Consider the following 19,525-nt stretch of genomic DNA (forward strand, 5'->3'; position numbering starts at 1 on the left):
AGCTGAAACGCTACCCCTGAGCCAGGAAACTGACAGAGCTGGCAGGGAGGGTCTGTGCTGGGCAGGCGCCCCTTTCTGGTGGCCCTGGACCTCCAGGAGCAGGAGCAGCAGGCAAGGTTAAGGGAGCAGGGAAGCAGCCCCTTCTGGCAGGCAGCTGATAAGGCGCTGCCCTCCATGGGGGCTAGAAGGCTACAGTCACCAGGGGCAATCGGGACGGGACTGTGGAGAGCCAGGAGTGGTTTCCCACGTGCATCCTCCTCCCCATAAATAAATAGATCTAAGTGCAGTCACCAGGCCTCCCTGCGGGCAGCCGGCAGCTCCCAGCCCGCTGCAGCTCAGGCACCAATCAGCTGCTCATCGCCTCTCCCAGCTGGAGCAGAATTTAATCCACCCGGCCGCTCTCCACACGCACTGGGGCTCCTTTTGATGTGCTCTTTATCTCCCTTTCCAACAAAATCGGCCCTCCACAACTCCAAGCTCTCTCCTGCTCCTTCTCGGCCCCTCCCGCCCTGCAGAGGCAGCCCCCAGTAGGACAGGGGCACGGAGGAGACCCATGGGCCCCAGCCTGGCCTTCACTGCTGACCCTGGCCAAGCGAGAGGACAGCAGAGCAGGAGGAACCCCAAGGCGAATGTTTCCTCTGCAGCCAGCTATGTGGAAGGAACAGTCAGTCCCCTCTCCAGCTTGTGTCCTGCTCTGAGAAACAGGTGGGCTGCTGCCGATGCCCTTCTCCCTGGCACACACAGTTGGGGCTCGACAGGCAGAAGCTGGCTAATAAAGGCTCCCAGCTCTGGTCACAGGGTGTTTGAGTGTCTTGCTCACAGACACCCCTATCCCCAGGGCTGACAACTGGCGCTAGGCAGGAACAGTCCTCAGGGCACCTTTCGGGGAGGATTCTCAGGACAGCAGCACGCATAGTCCTGCCAGCTAGCATCCTGCCTAGGCAGACTCCCAGCGCTGGAGGCAGAGCAGAAAGAAGCCACAGGTCCCTGATCATTGAGACCCACAGAGCTGTCCTGCAGGGCCCGGGAGCCGTCAGGGGCTTCTCCTGCAGCCACACTGAGCTCACACCAGGCATCACTTCAGTCCCCCACTGCTGACCTCCATGAGTGGACAGTCCCTCCCCCAGGCTTTTGTACTACCTCTGTTCAGATACATGGAGCAGATTGAAGTCCTTTATCTCAAACTTGCTTCTTCCCTGGCACCACCCTGTCCTAATGGTTCTTGTCCTAGTGGGCACCAGCATCTTCAGAGGGCTAGGTCCCCCCTACCTTTAGTACATGGCCCCCAAACAAGAGTCTCTAACCAAAGACTGGGTGTGGTGGTGTGCCCCTGTAATCCCAGCACTTGGGAGGCTGAAAACAGGAGAACTGCTACAAGTCTGATCTGTACAGTGAGACCCTGTAAATCCCGTACTAAATACATTTTTTTTAAAAGTTTCTAACCAGTTCCTAGGGCAGAGTCAGGCCTGCCTGGGTTCCAGCCCCTGCAGCCTGGTTTCCTGGGTGTACAGTGTTGCCAGTATTTTAGAACTGCCCTGATCACTCTGTACCTCTCTCTTGCTGGCCTTTTGTGGGCCCCTGTAGGCACCTTGGTGCTCCCTGACCCCCCAATGTCTTCCCTGGCTCTGCAACACAGCTCCCTGGGGGAAATGCAGCTTCCTGGCTTCCAGGAGGCTCTGACTCATGTCCCTGGGCCTCTGGGTCCCACACTGGCAATTCTAGTGACTCCAGGCCACCTTCCTCATGCGGCCCCCAGTATCCTTCTGCTCTAGCTCTTAGAGGGGTCTCTAATGCTCATGGAACCAACCCAGGCCTCAGGGTATCGCCTGCCTGGGTCTCTCCCAACAGACTCTCAAGCTTCCCTACCAGGCTCCTGCAAGCAGTAATAAATCACTATTCATTCCCAACCCTGAACCTTTGCTTGGGCCAGTGGCTCTCAAAGGTTGGTCTCTGTGACCATCAGCACCACCTGGAGCTTGGGTCAGGAATGCACACCCACAGGCCCTGGCCCAGACCCATGCAGTCCAAAGGTTAACAGACTGTCCAGGGGACTGAAAGCTCAGTGCTTAGAGCTGCCTCCTGTACCTGGAAGCTGCTCTGCTGGTCTGAAAACAGTACCTAGCTAAGCATGGCGGTGCAGGTGACAGACCTATAATCCCAGCACCTGGGAGGTGGAAGCAGGAAGGTGCCACAGGGTCATGGCCAGCCTTGCTCTTACATAGCAAGAGCCCTGTCTCAAAAAACCAAACAAAGGAACACAAGGAGAAACAAACACTGTCCCTTCCCACCACTGCCTTTCTCAGGGCTGCTTCTCCCAAGACTCAGCCCTGGTGTGCCCAACATTCCCACTTCCCTGGTGACTGAAATCACTGACCAGTGGCCAGTACAGTCCTCGCTGGGCCACGCACTCCAGTCCTGAGCTCTGCTTCCTCTGGCCTGGGAGGCAGCAAGTCCTGGCCTGGGTGCTGAACCTGCACCTTTCTGCCTACCCTACTGCCAGCTCCCTGTGCTTCCTTGAGCGACTCATTCAACCTCTCTGAACTGAATGCCCAAGCCCTGTGCCTCTTGGGGAGAGGGCGACACATGAAGAAGAGCTCCTGGAGCCTCAGCACCTACCGTGTGCCAGGCTCTGGGGTGGATTTTCACTGTATGAGGCACAGTCTGTAGCCTCAAGGGCTCCATGTATGGCAGAATAATGGACAGAAGGTGTGACAGAGGCACCCTACAGCCACTGAGAGAAACAAAACAAATGCTTGGTGCTTCCCAAGCCCCTGGTACTGTGCCTAGCAGGAGGTCCGCGACAAATGTATGCTTCTACATGGATAATCAGAAAGCGAGACAGATTTTGTTTTGTTTTGCTTTCTTTGTTTGTTCTGTGATGCTGAGGATTCAACTCAGGGCCTTTGCATCTCCAACCTTTTTTTTTTTAATTTTTATTTTTTAATGAGGCAGAAGCTTACTAATCACTAAATCACTGAGTTGCATAGTCTAGAGTCAGACTCACGATCCTCCTGCCTCAGCCTCCTGGAATGCTGGGATTACAGGTGTGCACCACTGTGGCCACCTTTAGGTGAATATATTTGTCCCAAAGCAATATGTATAGAACACCACTGTGCTGGTCAAAGGGGAGAAGCATCTGTCTCGCTCTGTGTGTAGATAGACAGGTGGATGGATGCAGACAGACAGACATCACATTGAGCAGATTTCCTGTGAAGGAGGCGGAACACAGGCTGGGTGACCATCTGAAAGAAGGCTTTTGAGTCTGGCTTTGGTGGGAGGGTGCTGGGTGTGTGCTATTTATGCCTTGGAGCTGTTGGAAGATTTTTCCACATCTCTGCACTGAATCGCAGACATTTCCCATGTCAGAAAAATAAAGTTGTGACTGCCCTTAGGCTGCTTCCTGCAAGGGGTCCTCCAGGCTCCGGGGTGCAGGATATAAGGATGTGGTCCATCACCCCTCAGCCCTTGCTTGTGGCTGCCCGGGTTGGTAGAGTGCTCCTGTCCCCTCCTGTCCCTCCCATCTTTTTGGGTCCTTGCTGTTGCTCTCTCCTCCGCTGCCCACCTTGCCACTCCTTGGCTCCTGAAGCAGCAGCCCTAGAAAAGGATGGGGCTGCATCCCTGAATGGGGTGATGTCTTGACCCTGCACCCAAATTCACTGTCTTCTTCTGTTCCTCCCCCACTCTCGGCTCCTTCTCTCCGGCTCCTTCTCCCTGTCTCCATACTCTGCCTGGTGACTCCCACTGTCAGAACTTGGTAAGTGAGCCTCAGAAGGGCAGGGCAGGGCTGGGGTTGGGTGGGTACTGTGGGGAGGGCACAGCCCAGCCAACTCCCACCCTTGGGGTCCTCCAAGTCCTGTAGTCCAGAAGCCAACGTGCAGGGGAGGGGGAGGCCTTGGTGTCACCTTTCAGAGCTGTCACACTACTGATTTCAGTTATTAGTGCCCCCTTGGGCATTTAATTGGTCCCCTTCATCGCTGGGATGGGTTTCACACCAGAGGGAACAGAAAATTTTTCAATACAACAGGACCAGAGGAATGTACCCTTCAGATCCAATGCTGGGGAGCTCCTGCTACCTGCCTGGACCACCCCGGTCAGCAGGAGAGAGCTGTGGGAGGGCTCCCCCCTCCAGAGAACCCTCTGTGCCAGGGCCAGGTGTGGGCTGCCTCTTGATTACTTCTCTTCCCCTCTCACCTTGGACCTCTTCCATTATCTTTCCTCCATCTCCCTGCGGGGCCTCTGGCCAACAGATTCCCATCTCCCCAGAGGAGGTTCCAGCAGCAGAAAAAGCCAGCAAGAGACAAGAGCCAAAGCACAGAGGGCCCACTGTGGGCATCCTTCAGGGTGATGAAGGCAGAGGGAGCAGGGCAGACTTCCCAAGCATCGACGAGGGCAAGAGATGTGGCTAGGAGCAGGCTGGCCCACCCAGGAGAAAAGGGGCCTCCAAGGTGGGGTGGGCAAGCCCTCTTGGCCTGTGCCCGACCACCACCCTAGCAGGCAGCACCCTGCTGCCCCCACTTCTGTGCCCTCTGCACCTCCACCCCACACCTCTCTGACCACTGTCTCTCTGCTCTTGATGCAGGGCCTGAACAGCATGTTCGAGGTGTATCTGGTGGGGAACAACTCCCACCACTTCATCATCTCCCCCACCTCTGTCCAAGGAAAAGCTGACATCCGCATCCGGGTGGCCATCCCACTGGACTATGAGACTGTGGATCGCTATGACTTTGATGTGAGCCACCCCTGTCTCCTTGGGTCAGGTGGGAGGTGGGGGGAGGCAGAGGAGGAATGTTACCTGTCTCCATAAATCCTACCCCCTCCTATCTTCCCTGTGGATCTCACCCAGAGAAGCTCACAGAGAAAGAAGCAGGGTTCAGCCTAAGCCTCCCCTTTATAAGGACAAGGGTGTATTTGGGAACTGGGTACAATGTCACCAGGTCATGGGGCAACCCCAGCTTCCAGCTCCCACCAGCTTGGCCCTAGCACTCCTCTCCCATAGCAAAACCAGTGGCCAGCTTAGGCCACAGGGAGCAGGATGGGACTCACCACAGTACAGCACTGAGGTGGGTGGGGACCTGCCAGGCACAAGGAAGACTCGTGGGGACAAAGGTGTATGGGCAGGTGGGAGCTGACCCAGCCCACAACCACTCCCCCAGCTCTTTGCCAACGAGAGTGTGCCTGACCACGTGGGCTATGCCAAGGTGAAGATCACCCTCATCAATGAGAATGACAATCGGCCCATCTTCAGCCAGCCACTGTACAATGTCAGCCTGTATGAGAACGTCACCGTGGGCACCTCTGTACTAACGGTCCTGGTGAGTCTCTGCCGCCCTGCAGGGCTGTGAGTGCTTGGGCAGTCCATGGCCGCAGGGTTGTTCCTAAGGACTCTGGGCAGTCAGGAGGCTATGTGTGTGGATGCGTCAGAGTGTGATCTCTCCAGGATGCCCTCGCTTTGCCAGGACTGCGGTGTGGAAAAGGGCCAGGCTGAAGGAGGGGGATGCTTTAGCCTTCTGCCTTTTGCCTGGGAGGGACTGATCCCGGGTACCCCTGTGAATGAGACAGGTTCCAGCTGTCTTTGAGGAGGGTGATGCACAGGCACCAGAAACGAGGGAGCTTGTGGGAGCTGCTTGGGAAACCTCCCACTGCCCTTGCTAGGACTTGTCCTTTGACAAGGGGCTCCCTCCCAGCATGCATTTATATCAGTTAGTTCTCTCTCTCTCCCTCTCTCCTCTCTCCTCTCTCCTCTCTCCATCTTTCTCTCTCCATCTCCTTCTCTCTCCATCTCTCTCTCTCTCCATCTCTCTCTCTCTCTTGCTGTTACAAGGGACAAAAATCTTTAGGTAGTTCAAGCAGGAAGAAAAAAAAAAGATTGGCTGATGCTACCTGAAGGCATAAGTGACTTCCAGCTGGCTGCATCCAGGCGTCCAGTTGAGCAGGGTCTGTCTTCAGCACTCCAGCTGTGTTGGCTGAGGGGGCACCAAGCACCTCCAAGCTTGCTTTTTACCACTTTATCAACCTTAGTGGGGAAAAGCAAATCTTTTGTCCAGAGTCCCAAAACTGCTTCTCAGGGCTGGTGAGATGGCTCAGTGGTCTAAAGTACCTACTTAGAACAAGCTTAGCAAAGCACAGGGACCGCGGTTCAATCCCCAGCACCACATGCCAGCCAGCCCCGCCCCCTGGTGGGCTGAGCTGGCCACACAAAGAAAGAAAGAAAGAAAGAAAGAAAGAAAGAAAGAAAGAAAGAAAGAAAGAAAGAAAGAAAGAAAGAAAGAAAGAAAGAAAGAAAGAAAACAATTATTATTAAAAAAAAAAAACTGCTTCTCAGCTTGTTGGGCCATCTTGGAACCAGTGCCAAGGATTCAGATTTGCCAGGGATAGGTCATGCGCACCCTAGGGGATCTGAGGGGGAGGGGGAGTCCTGTGCAGATTATAAGAAAATGGGAGGAAGCGCCTATAATAAAGTTGGGTTGGATGCCGAGCAGACGGAAGTGGTAGGCGGTGCTCCGCAAGCTCCAGGCCATGCCCCTACTCTGTGCCCCAATGGGTGCTGAGCTCACTGTGGCCCTTCCCTGGTCACCTGTGGCCCCCAGAGTCCTTGCTGTCTGCTGTACCAGGCCCCCCTCTGAAGTGTGTTTACTCTGCAGACAGATGGCATAGAGCTGTGTGGATCCCCCAGGCCCCTCGCATCTGACAGTTATTAATATTTCAAACAGATGTTTAGCTAGTCAAGCCGTCAGACGTGGCAGCAGGTCCGATGCTGCTGTTCTCCCCGCCTGCGTCCCCGGCCCATGGCCTCCAGCTTCTCCAGGGTGCTCCTGCGATATATCACCCACTGCCTGGGGACCCCCACCTGTCTGGGAGCATGGGCCAGCAGCTCCCACCTCCCATGTACCCCTAGATATAGGGAAGGGCACCCCAGTAACCTACACTTGGGAGTCCTGGCAGGAAACGGGGGCCTCGCCCCCTAAATGTCAAAGGCCAAGTGGCAAAGAATCTGATGTGGACTCCAGGCTTGGGTGTCAGCAGGATCGGTCTTGGGGCTCTCACTTTGCACCCCTGAGTCCCATGGCCCTGGGGAAGTGGGGACAGCCATGGAGCAGGGGCGAAGTTCTTGAGTAAGTACAGTGTGCCTGGCTGGTGGTGCCATGGACAGCACATGGGTCTCTGCAGCTGGGCAGGGAGTAGACCGAGGCGGGCATGAGCCAGTTCCTCCACCCTGGGCTTTGTCAGAGCTGGAGCAGGCCCTGGGCCTGTTGGGCACCCACCTGGCCCATCTTGGTTCCGCTTACTCTGCACATGTGTCCCTTCAAGTGAGCAGGTGAGCTTTGCCTCCTCTGGGCTGCTGAAGGCTCTGCAGAGCTGCCAGCCCCAGACCCCTGCGGTTCCCAACTTCTGCAGCCGTGCCTCACCTACCTGCTCCTCATCCTGCCGCCCCAGGTGTGTGGCCCTGTAATGCTGTGAGGAGCCATCGTGCTGGTAATCAGCTGTGGCCTCCAGGCTCCCCGGGTGCTGCCTGAGCCCTGGCGGGTGGCAGGTAGCCCTGCCACTCCCTGCTTAGGCCTGAAGCCCATCCATTCTCCACTTAGATAGACCTGGCTCAGCCCCGTCTCTCCACACGTATTGCTGCAGAGGGGCTGGAGTTATAGCTGCTTGCTCGGGTACTGTGAAATTCCTTCTCCCTGACCTTTTCTGGGATGTTATTAAAATGTTTCATGGGCAGTTGTGTCAGGAAAAAATTATAAAGAGAAGGAAGATGCTTTAATTTGTACCCAAGGCCACTGCAGAACCTGCTGCGAGGGGAGTCCTGTGCTGGTCACTTGTGCAGGGGAGGTGGCATTGGGGAGTTATGGCAAGGGGAAACTGACCATCACTGCCAGGGTGGGCACCCCAGCTGGGGTGGAAGAGCCAGACTGCTCCCCCCCCTGCTCTGTGGATCTCCCCAGCCCCTGGTTATAGCAAGAAGAATTTCCACTGGGGGAGAGGAAAGAGTGTGGACCGCAAGGTCAAAGGCTTGACCTTGAGCCTAGCTCGGCTCCCACTTGACACATGGGAACATAGCAACTCCCCTGTACCGCAAGGAAGATGGGCCAAAGTGTGCCTGTGCCCAGCTGAGTCTGGGCAACCTCTGAGGACTGTGGTGTTTGCTGCTGCCACAGTAATGCCACTGCTGCAGTTGCTGCCACCACTGAGTCCTTGCTGTGCTGCGCATTCTATATGCATCATTTCTAACCTGTTAGCGTGCTGTGTCCTCACTTACAGGTGAGGAAGCAGGCTCAGGGAGATTAAGTGACTTGCTGGGGGTCCCGGGGCTGGTAAGTGATGTACCTGTTGTGCACATGGACTCCTGATCATGGACTACGAAGCTACCCTCGTGGGGACCTGTGCTAGCCACAAGGGAGCTGGGAAGAGCCGCTGCAGATCCCAGGCTAGGAGCCACATGGTCGCTCTGGCTGCTGTATCCTAGTGTGACATTCTGGACCCTCTGGTACCACCAAGGCCAGAGCTGTAGGAGATTTTCTAGTCACTAGGGACACCAGGTCAGGGAGACATGAGCACTTCATTCAGGGAACCCAGGTGCTTGTGACAGCCTAGAGCTGTCCTCTGTAGGAAAGGCTGGCTGGCAGGCGGCAGGGGCAGGAGGAATGGCCTCCCAGGTGACTGCTGCAGAGATGGTGGGCAGGGCGTGCCTGGGGAGGTGCGTCTCATGGGGTGCACTAGCCTGGTTTCCATTGCCATGATGAAATACCTGAGGCAAGACATAAAGAAAAGCATTCTCAGGGTGATGGAAGCTGAAAGTCCAAGCCTGCGTCAGAGCCATCCCCGGAGGGCCCAGAATCCACTTTTGTTTTGTTTTATTTTATTCTTTTGTGGTACTAGGATTAAACTCAGGTCCTTTGTACTGAGCTACATCCTAAACCCTGCTTTATTTGGGGGCTGGGTCTCGCTAAGTCATTAAATTGTGTTGTCTAGGCTTGAACTCATGACCCTCCTGCCTCAGCCTCTCAGAGTACTGAGATTATAGCTGTGTGCCTCTGAGTCTGGCTTTCAAATCTGGTTTCACTGTGAGCTGAGCACTGTGGGACTTGGCTTCCTTCCTACCAGGTTAGAAGGCGGTGCCTGCCCAGTGTCTCTGGGTTGTCCATACACTGGATATGGTGGCATTGATGTGTGTAGTTAAGACTGACAGATTTGAGGGGCAGCTTTTTGTCATCAGCTTTTAAGGTGCTGTCTGGCTCTCTCCTACCCTGTCATTATAGGCCAGCCCAGGTCAGACAGGCCAGGCCCTTGGCAAGCCCCTGGGCCTCAGTTTCCTCCTCTGTGACGCAGGGAAGATGGTGACAGTTGAAGTGGCTCAGGAGACACATAGCACAGAGCCTGCCTGCAACACACTCAGGAGGAGACAGCTTGTCATGCCGAACCTCCTGGGACCACAGATCTGGGCAGGGACGCCACCCTCCTGGGCCCTCGCTGAGCAGGCCCAGGCAGGTGACTGAGCTAGGCACTGCCTCTCTCAGGGCCTCCTGTCTCCATGAGGCCCTCATTCCAGCGTGCTGTTCCTGGCCGGGGAGGGGGAGGTGTTACTGTTCAGTTTCTCCCATGTGTGAGGTCCCCTCCCACCACTGGCCTCCAGAGTCCCCCCGTCCCCCCTGACCCTCCTCCAGTGCCATCTAGAAATGTGGGGGAGAGTCCCAGGGTCTCCATCACCCCCTCTGGGAGCCACCTGGCTTCCTTCCTGCCCAGCCCAGGACCTTTCTGGCCCCTCTCCAGCCATATACTAGCGGTGAGCCCTGCTTCATGATGCCAGTAAAGCTGCCGCTTGTCCCTCCCTGTCCCCTTCACCAGCAAAGGCCACAGTGGCCAAAGGGAAAGGCAGGCTGTGAGGTTGTTGCAGGGCCGGGCTTCCAGCTCTGGGACTGCCTGGCACCTTGTCCACCCTGCCACCAGTGAGCCCAAGCAGTGGAACTTGAACAGGGCCAGATGATGTGGGAAGGCCAGCCCTGGCCCCCGTCTCCGGGGTACCTTGGGACTCACCCCTGCTCCTTCTTGACCCTCTGACTCCTAGCAGAAGGACGTGTTGCTCTGAGACATGGTGGAGACATCTGTGCTGTATCAACCGCAGCAAGGAGCAAGGGTTTAAAGCCAGGCCCTGGCCTCTTGTGTGCTGCGTCTGCGACCCCGGGCGGTTGGTTTCTTCACTGTTTTCTGATCCCAAGTCTCAAGTGTGCAGTAGTAACCGTTGTCCTCAATTGAGAGAGGTGAAGGATGCGAGGGTGTGAGTGTGCTAGAAGCCCAGGGCGAGGTCAGCTGTGTGGTGAGTGTGTTGTTACTCTCATCCACCTGGAGGTTTGGTCCATCTTCACCTGCACTGTGAGCAGATTCAGAGCTCTGGCTCTTAAGCCTAGTAGGTTCCCTGCTTGGCTCCAACTTTCCAGACTCTGGACCCTGTATGGGTCCCACATTCCGCAGTCCATGTCTAGAATTCTGAGTGCTTTTTGAGCAGCAGCCCCTGTGCTTGTGTTGCGCTATGGGACCCCACAGAACACGTTGCTTGCACGTCGCTTGCACATCACTTACCTTGCCTACGAGAGTTTTATAATTAATTCTCTGCTCAGAGAAACTCGGAGGCTGCCCAGGCTTTTACCCATTCTTCACCCACCAATAGCACTTTGTGCCAGCTCTGAGTGAGGTGGGGCCGCAGCCCCTTTGCCACACTCAAGGAGTTGGGGTAAGGAGCAGATGAGGTCCTGGGCCCCAGCCTCTCCGCTCCCCGGGTCCAGATGACTCCTCCAGCAGAGGCTGGACCTGCAGGCCAGGTGCCAGGACAGGCCTTGCCAAGGACGGGCTCAGCTGAGCGATGCCCTGAGCATCTACATGTGGCCTCTCCATGCGACTGGGGCATCTTCCAACACAGGGTTCTGGGCGAGAGCACCCCAGCAAGGGCCCCAAGAGAACCAGGCAAAGGCTCAAGCTGTATTGCCTTTCCTGACCTGGCCTCCAGGTCACCAGCATCATTTCTGCTGAATTCTTGTGGTTCAGATCCAGTGAGGCAAATCCTGGGGAAGGGGGTGAAATGACCCCCTCACCCCCAACTCCCAAAGGGAAGAGTATAAAGAGTGTGCACCCCACCACCCCTGCTCTCCCACTTACGGAGGGCGTTGTGGATCACAGCACAGTGAGACAGTGATGCTTGTCTCCTCCACAATGTTACCCAAGCATAGCCCCTTCCATGGCTCAGGGCTAGGAGCTCTAAGGACCTGAGAAGGAGGAGGGAGGGAAGAGCTAGAAGTCTTTGCTGCCACTGGGCCTCCACAGCTGGGCTTTGAGCTGCTTGCACCCCATACCCCTCAGCCCGCATTCCCCTCTCCCCAACCCCCTAGATCACCCAGCTTCCCTGCATACCCTTGGTGTTATTTTACTAAGGGTCTGCTCACCCCACGTCTCCCACCTCACCCTCCTTCCTGAGACCATCCTGGGGTCTCCCCCTGACACCAGCCAGGTGGTGCCGGGCATGTGCCCACCTCCTGGGCCACTCTCCCCCCCCCCCAGGTCCCTGAGTTCTCTGTCTCACATTCCCAACTGCTCTCATCTCTGCTCTGAGCAGCTGTCCTTCCTCAAGCCTCTGAGCACCTCTCCCTGCAGGGCTTCTGTCTAGCTGTCCCCTCCCTGGGCAGCAAGAGTAGGCTTGACTGCTATGGTTACAGGTATCTAGGACAACTTGCTAGAGGGATGTGGCAAGAGGAAGAGGGGAGCAGAGGCTTTCTGGGGATACTGAGGTATAGAGTGGGTAAATTTGGGTCACCCCTTCTGGGGAAGAGCGTGTGGGAAGACTGCTGGCGCAGGACTTACAGGTGACCCTGTGCCCATCTTTGCCTTCTCTGGGTCTCAACCTCTTGTTCAGGCCATGGAGAGGGTAGATGGCTGGCTCTGGAGTCCTCCCTCAGGTCAAGCAGGGGCTTAGGCTGCAGACCCCAGCCCAGGAACCAAGGCCTGGATGCTGAAGGTGTCATGGATGTCAGACTCCAGGGCCCAGGGCCCCCTCATCCTGACCAGGGGCTGTGATTCCAAGGCCCAGGCTGAAGCCTGGGAGGCCTCAGGCTGGCAATAGCCCTGCCCAGCACCCCCCTCAGAGTGTCCTGCAGGCCCAGGGCCCTGCCTGCTGCGACTCCATTCTGTGAGTGTCTGTCGAGGGCTATTCCAAAGTAGATAAGACAGACAGGTGTCCCTGTCTATGCCAGGAGCACAAGAAACAAAGAAAGTCAGAGTGAGCATGCCACATGGGAAAAAGTTCTGGGGGAGACTGAGGCTGGGCAGGGTTGGGGGCCAGTGCTGGGGCGACTTCAGCATTAGGACAGGGGGCAGGCTGGGCAGGTCTCCCACAGAAGGTGGCATGAGAAAGAACCCAGATGGAGAAATTTGGATTGAAAATTCAGGAAACAAAGTTGGGTGTCCTGGCGCACACCTGTAATCCTAGCACCCAAGAGTCTGGGGCAAGAGGATCAATGGAAAGTCAAGGCCAGGCCTGAACGACATTGAGAGACCCTGCCTCAAAAATACAAAAATCTAAGAATGAGCTACCCAGGTGATGGAGCAGCAGGTAGCCAGCTGTGAGCCAGAGGTCTGGCAAGAGAGGGGGCTGAGAGAGGGGGCGGGGGCAGGGAGGGGACCGGAGAGGGGGCTGAGTCCCACAAGGCACCATTGCCTCTGCTTTCCCCTGCAGGCTGGCAAAGTATCCATCCCGTGTCTCCCAGGCTGGCTGGGAGGTCCTGCACCTTGGCAAACATGAAGTGGCCCTGGGCCAGGCTGGCCTGGCCAACTTGCTGACTGTCTGGATTTCCTGTCCTCTAAATAAAAGAGAGCCGTGTCCCTGTTTCAGCAGCCGGATGTGATGTGTACCAAGGTCACAGGCTGAGGCCTGCACAGAGCGGGCACAGGGTGCCAGTAAGTCTGGGTGGCTTCCAGCACATGGCCTCTCTCTGCTCCTGAGGGCATTGGTGAGATTTGACTCTCCCATCCCCTCGGTAGGAGCTGGAAAATTGCCAGCTTGAATTCTGAGTGAGCCTGAGCACTGTCGGCCCCATCTGGGCGCAAGCAAAGTGCAAAGAAAACGGCAGGGTCAGCATAGGGAAGGCGCTCCTGGGCCTCCATCTGAGAACCAGGCTTCCTGCAGGCCTGGCCTCCTCCACCCCCACCGGCCCTCCCACCCCCCTCCTGACACCCCTCACCATTGGCATCTTAATTGATCTCATTGTTCTCAAACCCCTTGAGACCTGAGACTCCAGCTGTGCTTAAACAGAACAAAATCTCTTCCAATTTCCCCACCGTTTAAAAGAAAATTGAATTCTTTATCTGCAACCTGGGGAGGGGAGGGGAGGGGAGGGAGAGGGAGAGAGGATGGGAAAGAGAGATCCTTAGGTCCGAAGCCCTGTCCCAGGCTGACCTGGAAGGCCTTGGTAGACGGGGCCTCCCCCAGTTTTAGGGGTGCCCAAGTAGTCTGTCCTTCTGGGCCCTTTGATCTATTCCTGGATCTTCTGAATCCAGGGCCACTTGGGGGCAGGTGTGATCCCGAGGAGGTTGCAACTGGCAAGGGTTGACAGGCTGGAGTTCTTCTGCCTGTCAGGCTTCAGTGTTTATCTCCTTCATCTAAATATTGGTTCATAAAACTGAAATGGGATGCAATGAGACATAGGACAGATGTGTAGGAGAGAGTTCTCACCACCAAGGTGGGCAGAGAGGGGGCTGCTCCTGGGCTGTAGGCCTGAGTCAAGAGTGACACCCTCACCTCTGCCCCCCAAGTGGCTGTCCCAGACCTGACGGAAGGTCTGACAATTCTCAGGGAATTGGCTGTTCAGCTCACTGGTTTTTGGCAAATTGATCTAAGACCTTAGTGCCGCATCAGGCTTCGAAACACTGGGCGGTTTCTGTCATGGGTGCCTCTGGGATCCACCAAGCCTGAAGAGAAGCTGTCTGCTTGGCCTTTGCCCCTTTGCCAAAGCAAGAGAGCACTTGTTAAGGTCTCAGTCCTCCGAGCAGCATGCGTTGCTTCGCTGACCCCGGGCATCTTGCTGCACTGTTTGCCTCTCTTCAGCATCTATTGAACGGAAGAATCTGTGGTCCGGGAGGATTAGTGCCCTGCCCAAGGTCTGCCAGCTACTGTGTGGATTCAAATGGGGGCTGCCTGACTCCGAGCCCTGGCATCCCCTCTGCGGCCGCTCATCACTCTGTGCAGCCGCTGGTTGGGATCAGTTGCCCTGAGTCTAGGCAGAGTGGTGTGCAGGCAACTGCTCACACCCTAGGTGACCTTGAGCTGGACAGTGCCAGGGCCCTTGGCACCCTCATCTGGAAATCCAAAGGATGTGCTGGGCGCTCCCCCAGGTCCCATGCTGGCAACATGTGACTGCCTGCCCCCAGCCAGTCTTCTCCAGTGCTGAACACTGCTGGTTCCTGCGTTCTGTGTCTGTCAGAACTCACCCTGCTAAAGGTCAGCCACTGGCCTGTCCTGCTCAGGCAATTGCTCGGGGGTGCCAGAGCACAGAAGATGGACCCCTGTGCATAAGTGCTGCAGACCAGAGGCCTGAGTGGTGGCCACTTGTGCCATGCATTGGGAAGGTCATCAGCTCAGCCTGGATGACAGGCTGTGATGGGCAAGGAACGGCCACCAGGGCCCTGCCTGAGGTTGCTCATAGAGCACTCGGAAGAAAGGCAAGGGCTGTAGAGGGGCTCACAGCGGTGTGGGAAGAAGTGGGGTGGGGATGCTCTACTGGCCTATAGCAAGGGTGGTGGCTGCGGTGCCTCCCAGCTCACTGCTGAGCCAGTTACAGCCACATATGCCTGTTGGCTTCTTGGTAAATACCCAAAGATCCATGATAAAAACTACATTTCTGCACTTGGGAAGCTGAAGCAGGAGGGTCACTATGAGTTCAAGGCCAGCCTGGGCTGCATAGTGAGACCCTGACTCAAACAAACAAAAAAACTATATATATATAATTTTTTTAAATAGTTTTTGATGCCAGGACACATGTGCACAGTGCCTCCTTCCAGCGGGCAGACACTCTAACATCTTCTCATTTATTCTATTAGGGTTCCTTTTTTTTTTTTTTAATGTTCACCGTGACCTGCTGTGCTCACTTCATGAGCATCAAATGAGGCCTGGCTTGTCTGGACATCCCTGGAGGGAGCCCTCTCTGCCCCCTTCTGACAATGACAGGTTGATGGTGGTGGTGGTAGGGCTGGCGTCAGCTCACATTTTCAAGTGCTCACTACAGGGGGGCAGCAGTGAAGCCCCCAGGCTCCTGACTCAGCCATTCCAATGGAGATTACCGATACCAGCCATGACCCCAGCCATGACCAAGATATCTGCCAACCACAGAGGCCCCAGCATAGTTGCTTACGCAGGCCTGAAGCGTATTTCCCGCCCATAGAAAAGCAGTATAGAGGTGAATAACCTTGAATGGCTCTTTCGGGCCTCTTCCCACCATGGGACCTTTATCTTCATGGCCTAAAATGTTGCTAGAACTCCAGCCATCATGTTTAGATTTCAAGACAGAGGATGGAGGAAGTGAAAGAGACCTCCTGGGAATGGCGTGCAGAAGTCTGCTTTCATCTCATTGGCTGGAGCTGGTCATGTGACTGTGCTTGGCCTTAAAGCTGAAGAAGGCAATGTTTTAGCCAGGCAGGATTGTCCACTGTCTGCCTAAAGAAGGTCATAGTTTCTATTGATTTGAGAAAGGAAGGAGATACTGCTATTTAGTCATTGCCAAATAACCTGTGTGAGCCTCAGTCTCCTCTTCTGGAAGATGGTATTGATAATTCCCTATAGGGCCAGGGAGATGGCTCAGTAGAATAAGCACCTGCCTGGCAAGCTCAAGGTCCTGAGTTCAATCCCTGGTACTGAAAAAAAAAAAGAAAAGAAAAGATAATTCCCTATAGGTTTGTTGAGGGAGTTTAATGAGATGGTAGGGTTTTTTTTTTTTTTTTGGTTGTGGTTTTGTTGTGTGGTGCTCGGGATTAAAATCAGGGCCTTGTACTTGCCGGACAGGCATTTATGCCATGAGCTATCTCCCCAGCCCTAATGAGGTAATACAGTGACACTTTGGTACTCATGGTTGATTGGTTCTGGGAGCCTTGATGAGTACAAAGAAAAGACAAGTACCAAACGAATTGTTTTAGATGGAAAGGGCAGGGAATCCCAAGGCCATGGTCAGTGACAAGTTCTAGCTTCAAGGGCCATACACACAAGTAAATTTTCACATCCAAATGTGTCAAGTTGGACAAGTTTGAAAACAGTCGAGAGCCAAGGTCTGCCTGCATAGAGTGCTCATCACAGTGCCCGACACAGAGTAAGCGCTCAGCTAGTCGGAAGTTGTGGCCCAGTGGTGTGGTCTCATTGAGCTCCCACAGTTGCCTGGTGAGGTCAGAATGTGCCACCTGCTTTAGCAGAGGAAAGTGATCACCATGATTCCAAGTAGACAGCTGTAGAAGTGAAGGACAAGGCTAAGGACAGAGGCCCTTGACTCAAGGGCACCGAAGTCCCCTTTCCTAACAAGACCACACAGCCCCACCCTGAGAGCTTGGAGAGTCCGGGGGCCACAAGAGGACAGCAGCATCGCACGTGACCAAGCCATGCAGCACCCCAAGTAGCCACCTTCCAAGCTGGATCATGATCATCGAGGGTTCCTTCTGCCTGTCCTGCCACTGGCAGGGAGCACCCCATTCTCTGCCTACCCAGAGGAAACCCATGCCGGCTCCCACAGTAACCAGACCTACAAACCTGGGATCAGAAGATGGAGGCCTTTGGTTCCCAGAATGACCCCAGCCCAGCTCCAATTCTCTGCAAGCCTCACTCTTCTCAAAATTGGACAGATGCTGCTGAACCCTCTCCACCTTCTAGGACAGTTTTAGAACAGGAAGGCCAAAATGCTTGCACTCCGTGGGCAGACAGTCCTCATAACTGAGGTCAGTGGTCACCACCACCTGTCCACACACAGAGAAGCTGCCAACCTGGTGAATCCAGCAGGGACCAGGGCTGCAGCCTCTGCTGGCCCACAAGATTATGGATGATTTATACTTCCTGTGATGGACTTTGACCTTAATTTCGTCTGTTGTGCGGGGCTGTAAAATTCATTAGAGACCCTCGTGTGGAGCGATGGAGATGTCAGGCGGGCAATCATGGAGGTATTTGATCTATCAGATGTGTGGCTTGCCATTTAGGGAGACAACAAGAGAATGTGGAATCAATACGGTTCATTAGCAAGCCTTAAGTGTTGGCCCAATCAGTGTGTACCAACGACAGCAGGGGTGGGGTGGCTGTGCCGCCCAGGCCCTGAATCACCTTGGAGTGAGGACGTGTCCCTGGAGCATGGGCAGTGACCACTCCCTCTGTTCCAGGTACCTCTCTGCACCTTCCCAGGAGACTGGGAGCTGCCTGTCACCTACATTGCCTGTGAGGGTGGGGAGGCACAGAGACTACTGGCCTCAGAGAGGGAGTCCGTGAGCTGCAGGCATGGGGGCAGCCTTCCCAGCCCTGGGGTGACTGTTCCCTGGGAGCTGATAAGACTGTCTTTTCCCATCGCTCCTATCTCCTGTGTAGCTGAGCCTCCATCCCCACATCGCTCTGGCACCCCTCCTCCTGCCCTTCTAGCACACAATCCCAGTGAGACAGCTGGCCCCAGACAGGCCCCAAGACCTTCCGACTGTGCAGGCTCCACTTCCCCAGGCAGCCACCCTCCTCCCACATCCCCTGGAAGATGGCTTTGTGCCTCCCACTTTGCTGTGTTTGGTGATCAGATGATTTTTTTTTTCTTTAAAGTCAGTTGAGTCCTTGTTAAACTCAGGGGCCACAGAGAGGGACAGTGGATAGAGGGCCAAAAGCACGGGCTTTGCTTGTTGCTTATTCTCTTTGCTTTGTGTGTATGGGGCTCAGGCAGAGGGAGGTTCTGCTCCCGGCTCTGCTGTTCACTGACCGTGGACCCCTGAGCCACTTGTAGCTTGGACCCCTGAGAGCAGTGGTCACACTGCTGTGAATCCCCCATCCAGCAAGAGGGCCCTGTCTTGGGTCTGGTTTCCCCAGAAATAGACCTTGAGACTATTTGGAGAGGATCCCAGGAGACTTGGGGCAGGGGTAGCAGGACGTGGCCACTAAAGCATGCTTTACGAAGCCTGTGTCCATGGCAGCCCACCGGGAGCTCTGGGAACAGAGGCTGTGCTCTGTCCCTGCTCAGGCCAGGAGATTGGGGGCCAGCCCACAGACTCCCAAACTCCTGGAGTGAGGGTAACATTTGGGAGATGTAGGGGCCAGGGAGATGGATCAGTGGAATAAGTGCTTCCCTGGCAAGCGCAAGGGCCTGAGTTCAATCCCCGGTTCCGCAAAAAAACATTTGGCAGATGTGTTGTCCCCATCATTCCTGCTCCCTCTGGGGACAAAAGCCTCAGGCAGAGACACACAGGTGCCCTTGGGGAGGAGTCTGAGCCTCAGTGTCCCCATCTGTGAAGGAATAACAAGCGCTCCTCCTTTCCTAGCGTGTGCTTGCCCACACGGCAGGGTCTCAGGTCTTGGCAGCATCCGTGGGGGTCAGAGGAAGAGAGTGGGCCAGTGGCACTGCTCCTTGCCTGGGGACACTGAGGCTCGCCACACAGACTCCTGCATGGCCAGAGAGTCTGGCTGGATTCTGATCTTGCGTAGGGAAGTGCCTGTCAGGGTGACCCGTGCTGTGGGCTGCTGGAGGCCTGGCCACCAGCTTGACCATCCCCTGCGGTGGGGTTTTGAGTGAGCTGCTGACCTCTCGGGGGCCTCCTTTGGTTCATCTGCACGGTGGGCTCATAGTGCTGCTCCCATGCACTTGTGGATGAATGCAGCCTAGCTCAGGGCCGCAGCAGGTAATTGGCCTCTGTAGCCACACTGAAATCATAAGCAACTTAATTTCTTTGCTTTGCGGGACTGAGGATCAAATCCGGGAATTGAACCCAAGGCCTCATGTGCTAGCAGGGACTTGACGGGGCCACACCCCCAGGCCCCGCAGCAGGTGTACGGAATTCCTGAAGTCCTTTCCCAGTTATGCTCTCCACTGGTGTCATGGGGTACAGTGACAAAGGGCCACAAACTTAGTGCCTTCAAACTACAGAGTTGTCCCTGGAGGCCAGAGACGTGGGTTAAGGCATTAGCAGGGCCGCTCCAGGGACCATCCTGCCTTGACTGTCTCAGCTCCTGAAGGCACCAAATCTGCAAAGACTTTTTGCCAAATAAAGTCACATGCCAGGGTCCCAGGGGTCTGACAATGGCCATATCTTTTAAGGGGCTACCGTTAGCCGATTACACCACTCTTAGAGTTGTCTTAAAGGACATGTGCACAGGACAAGAAGGTAGCCACAGGACCCAGAACCTCTTCCAGTGTGGGTTTCCCATGTGTTCCCAGCCCCATGTTGCACCAGACACTTGAGACGGCAGCCTCCTGGGTCTGGCCCGTCTTTTGCCCACCCCGCAGAGCACAGCCCCCCTCCTAGCTGCAGTCCCTGCACCACATGCTCCAAGAAG

The 19,525-nt window shown here is 55.5% G+C and overlaps 1 protein-coding gene across 7 annotated transcripts in view; it reads left to right on the forward strand.

Annotated features, from left to right (window-relative positions):
- Cdh23 (cadherin related 23) overlaps window positions 1–19,525 on the forward strand; it is a 373,574-nt gene that overhangs the window by 215,006 nt on the left and 139,043 nt on the right. For 5 of the 7 annotated variants that reach the window (XM_023718494.1, XM_004623978.2, XM_023718498.1 and 2 more), the window contains exons 12-14: window positions 3,749–3,754; window positions 4,580–4,729; window positions 5,154–5,312. In XM_023718494.1, coding sequence (XP_023574262.1) covers window positions 3,749–3,754; window positions 4,580–4,729; window positions 5,154–5,312 — 315 coding nt within the window. The remainder of the gene's footprint in view (window positions 1–3,748; window positions 3,755–4,579; window positions 4,730–5,153; window positions 5,313–19,525) is intronic. The other 2 variants (XM_023718495.1, XM_023718503.1) reach the window with 1 other exon arrangement.

Source organism: Octodon degus, unplaced genomic scaffold (assembly GCF_000260255.1).
Source record: "Octodon degus isolate 3935 unplaced genomic scaffold, OctDeg1.0 scaffold00005, whole genome shotgun sequence".
In the NCBI taxonomy this organism is placed as follows: domain Eukaryota; kingdom Metazoa; phylum Chordata; class Mammalia; order Rodentia; family Octodontidae; genus Octodon; species Octodon degus.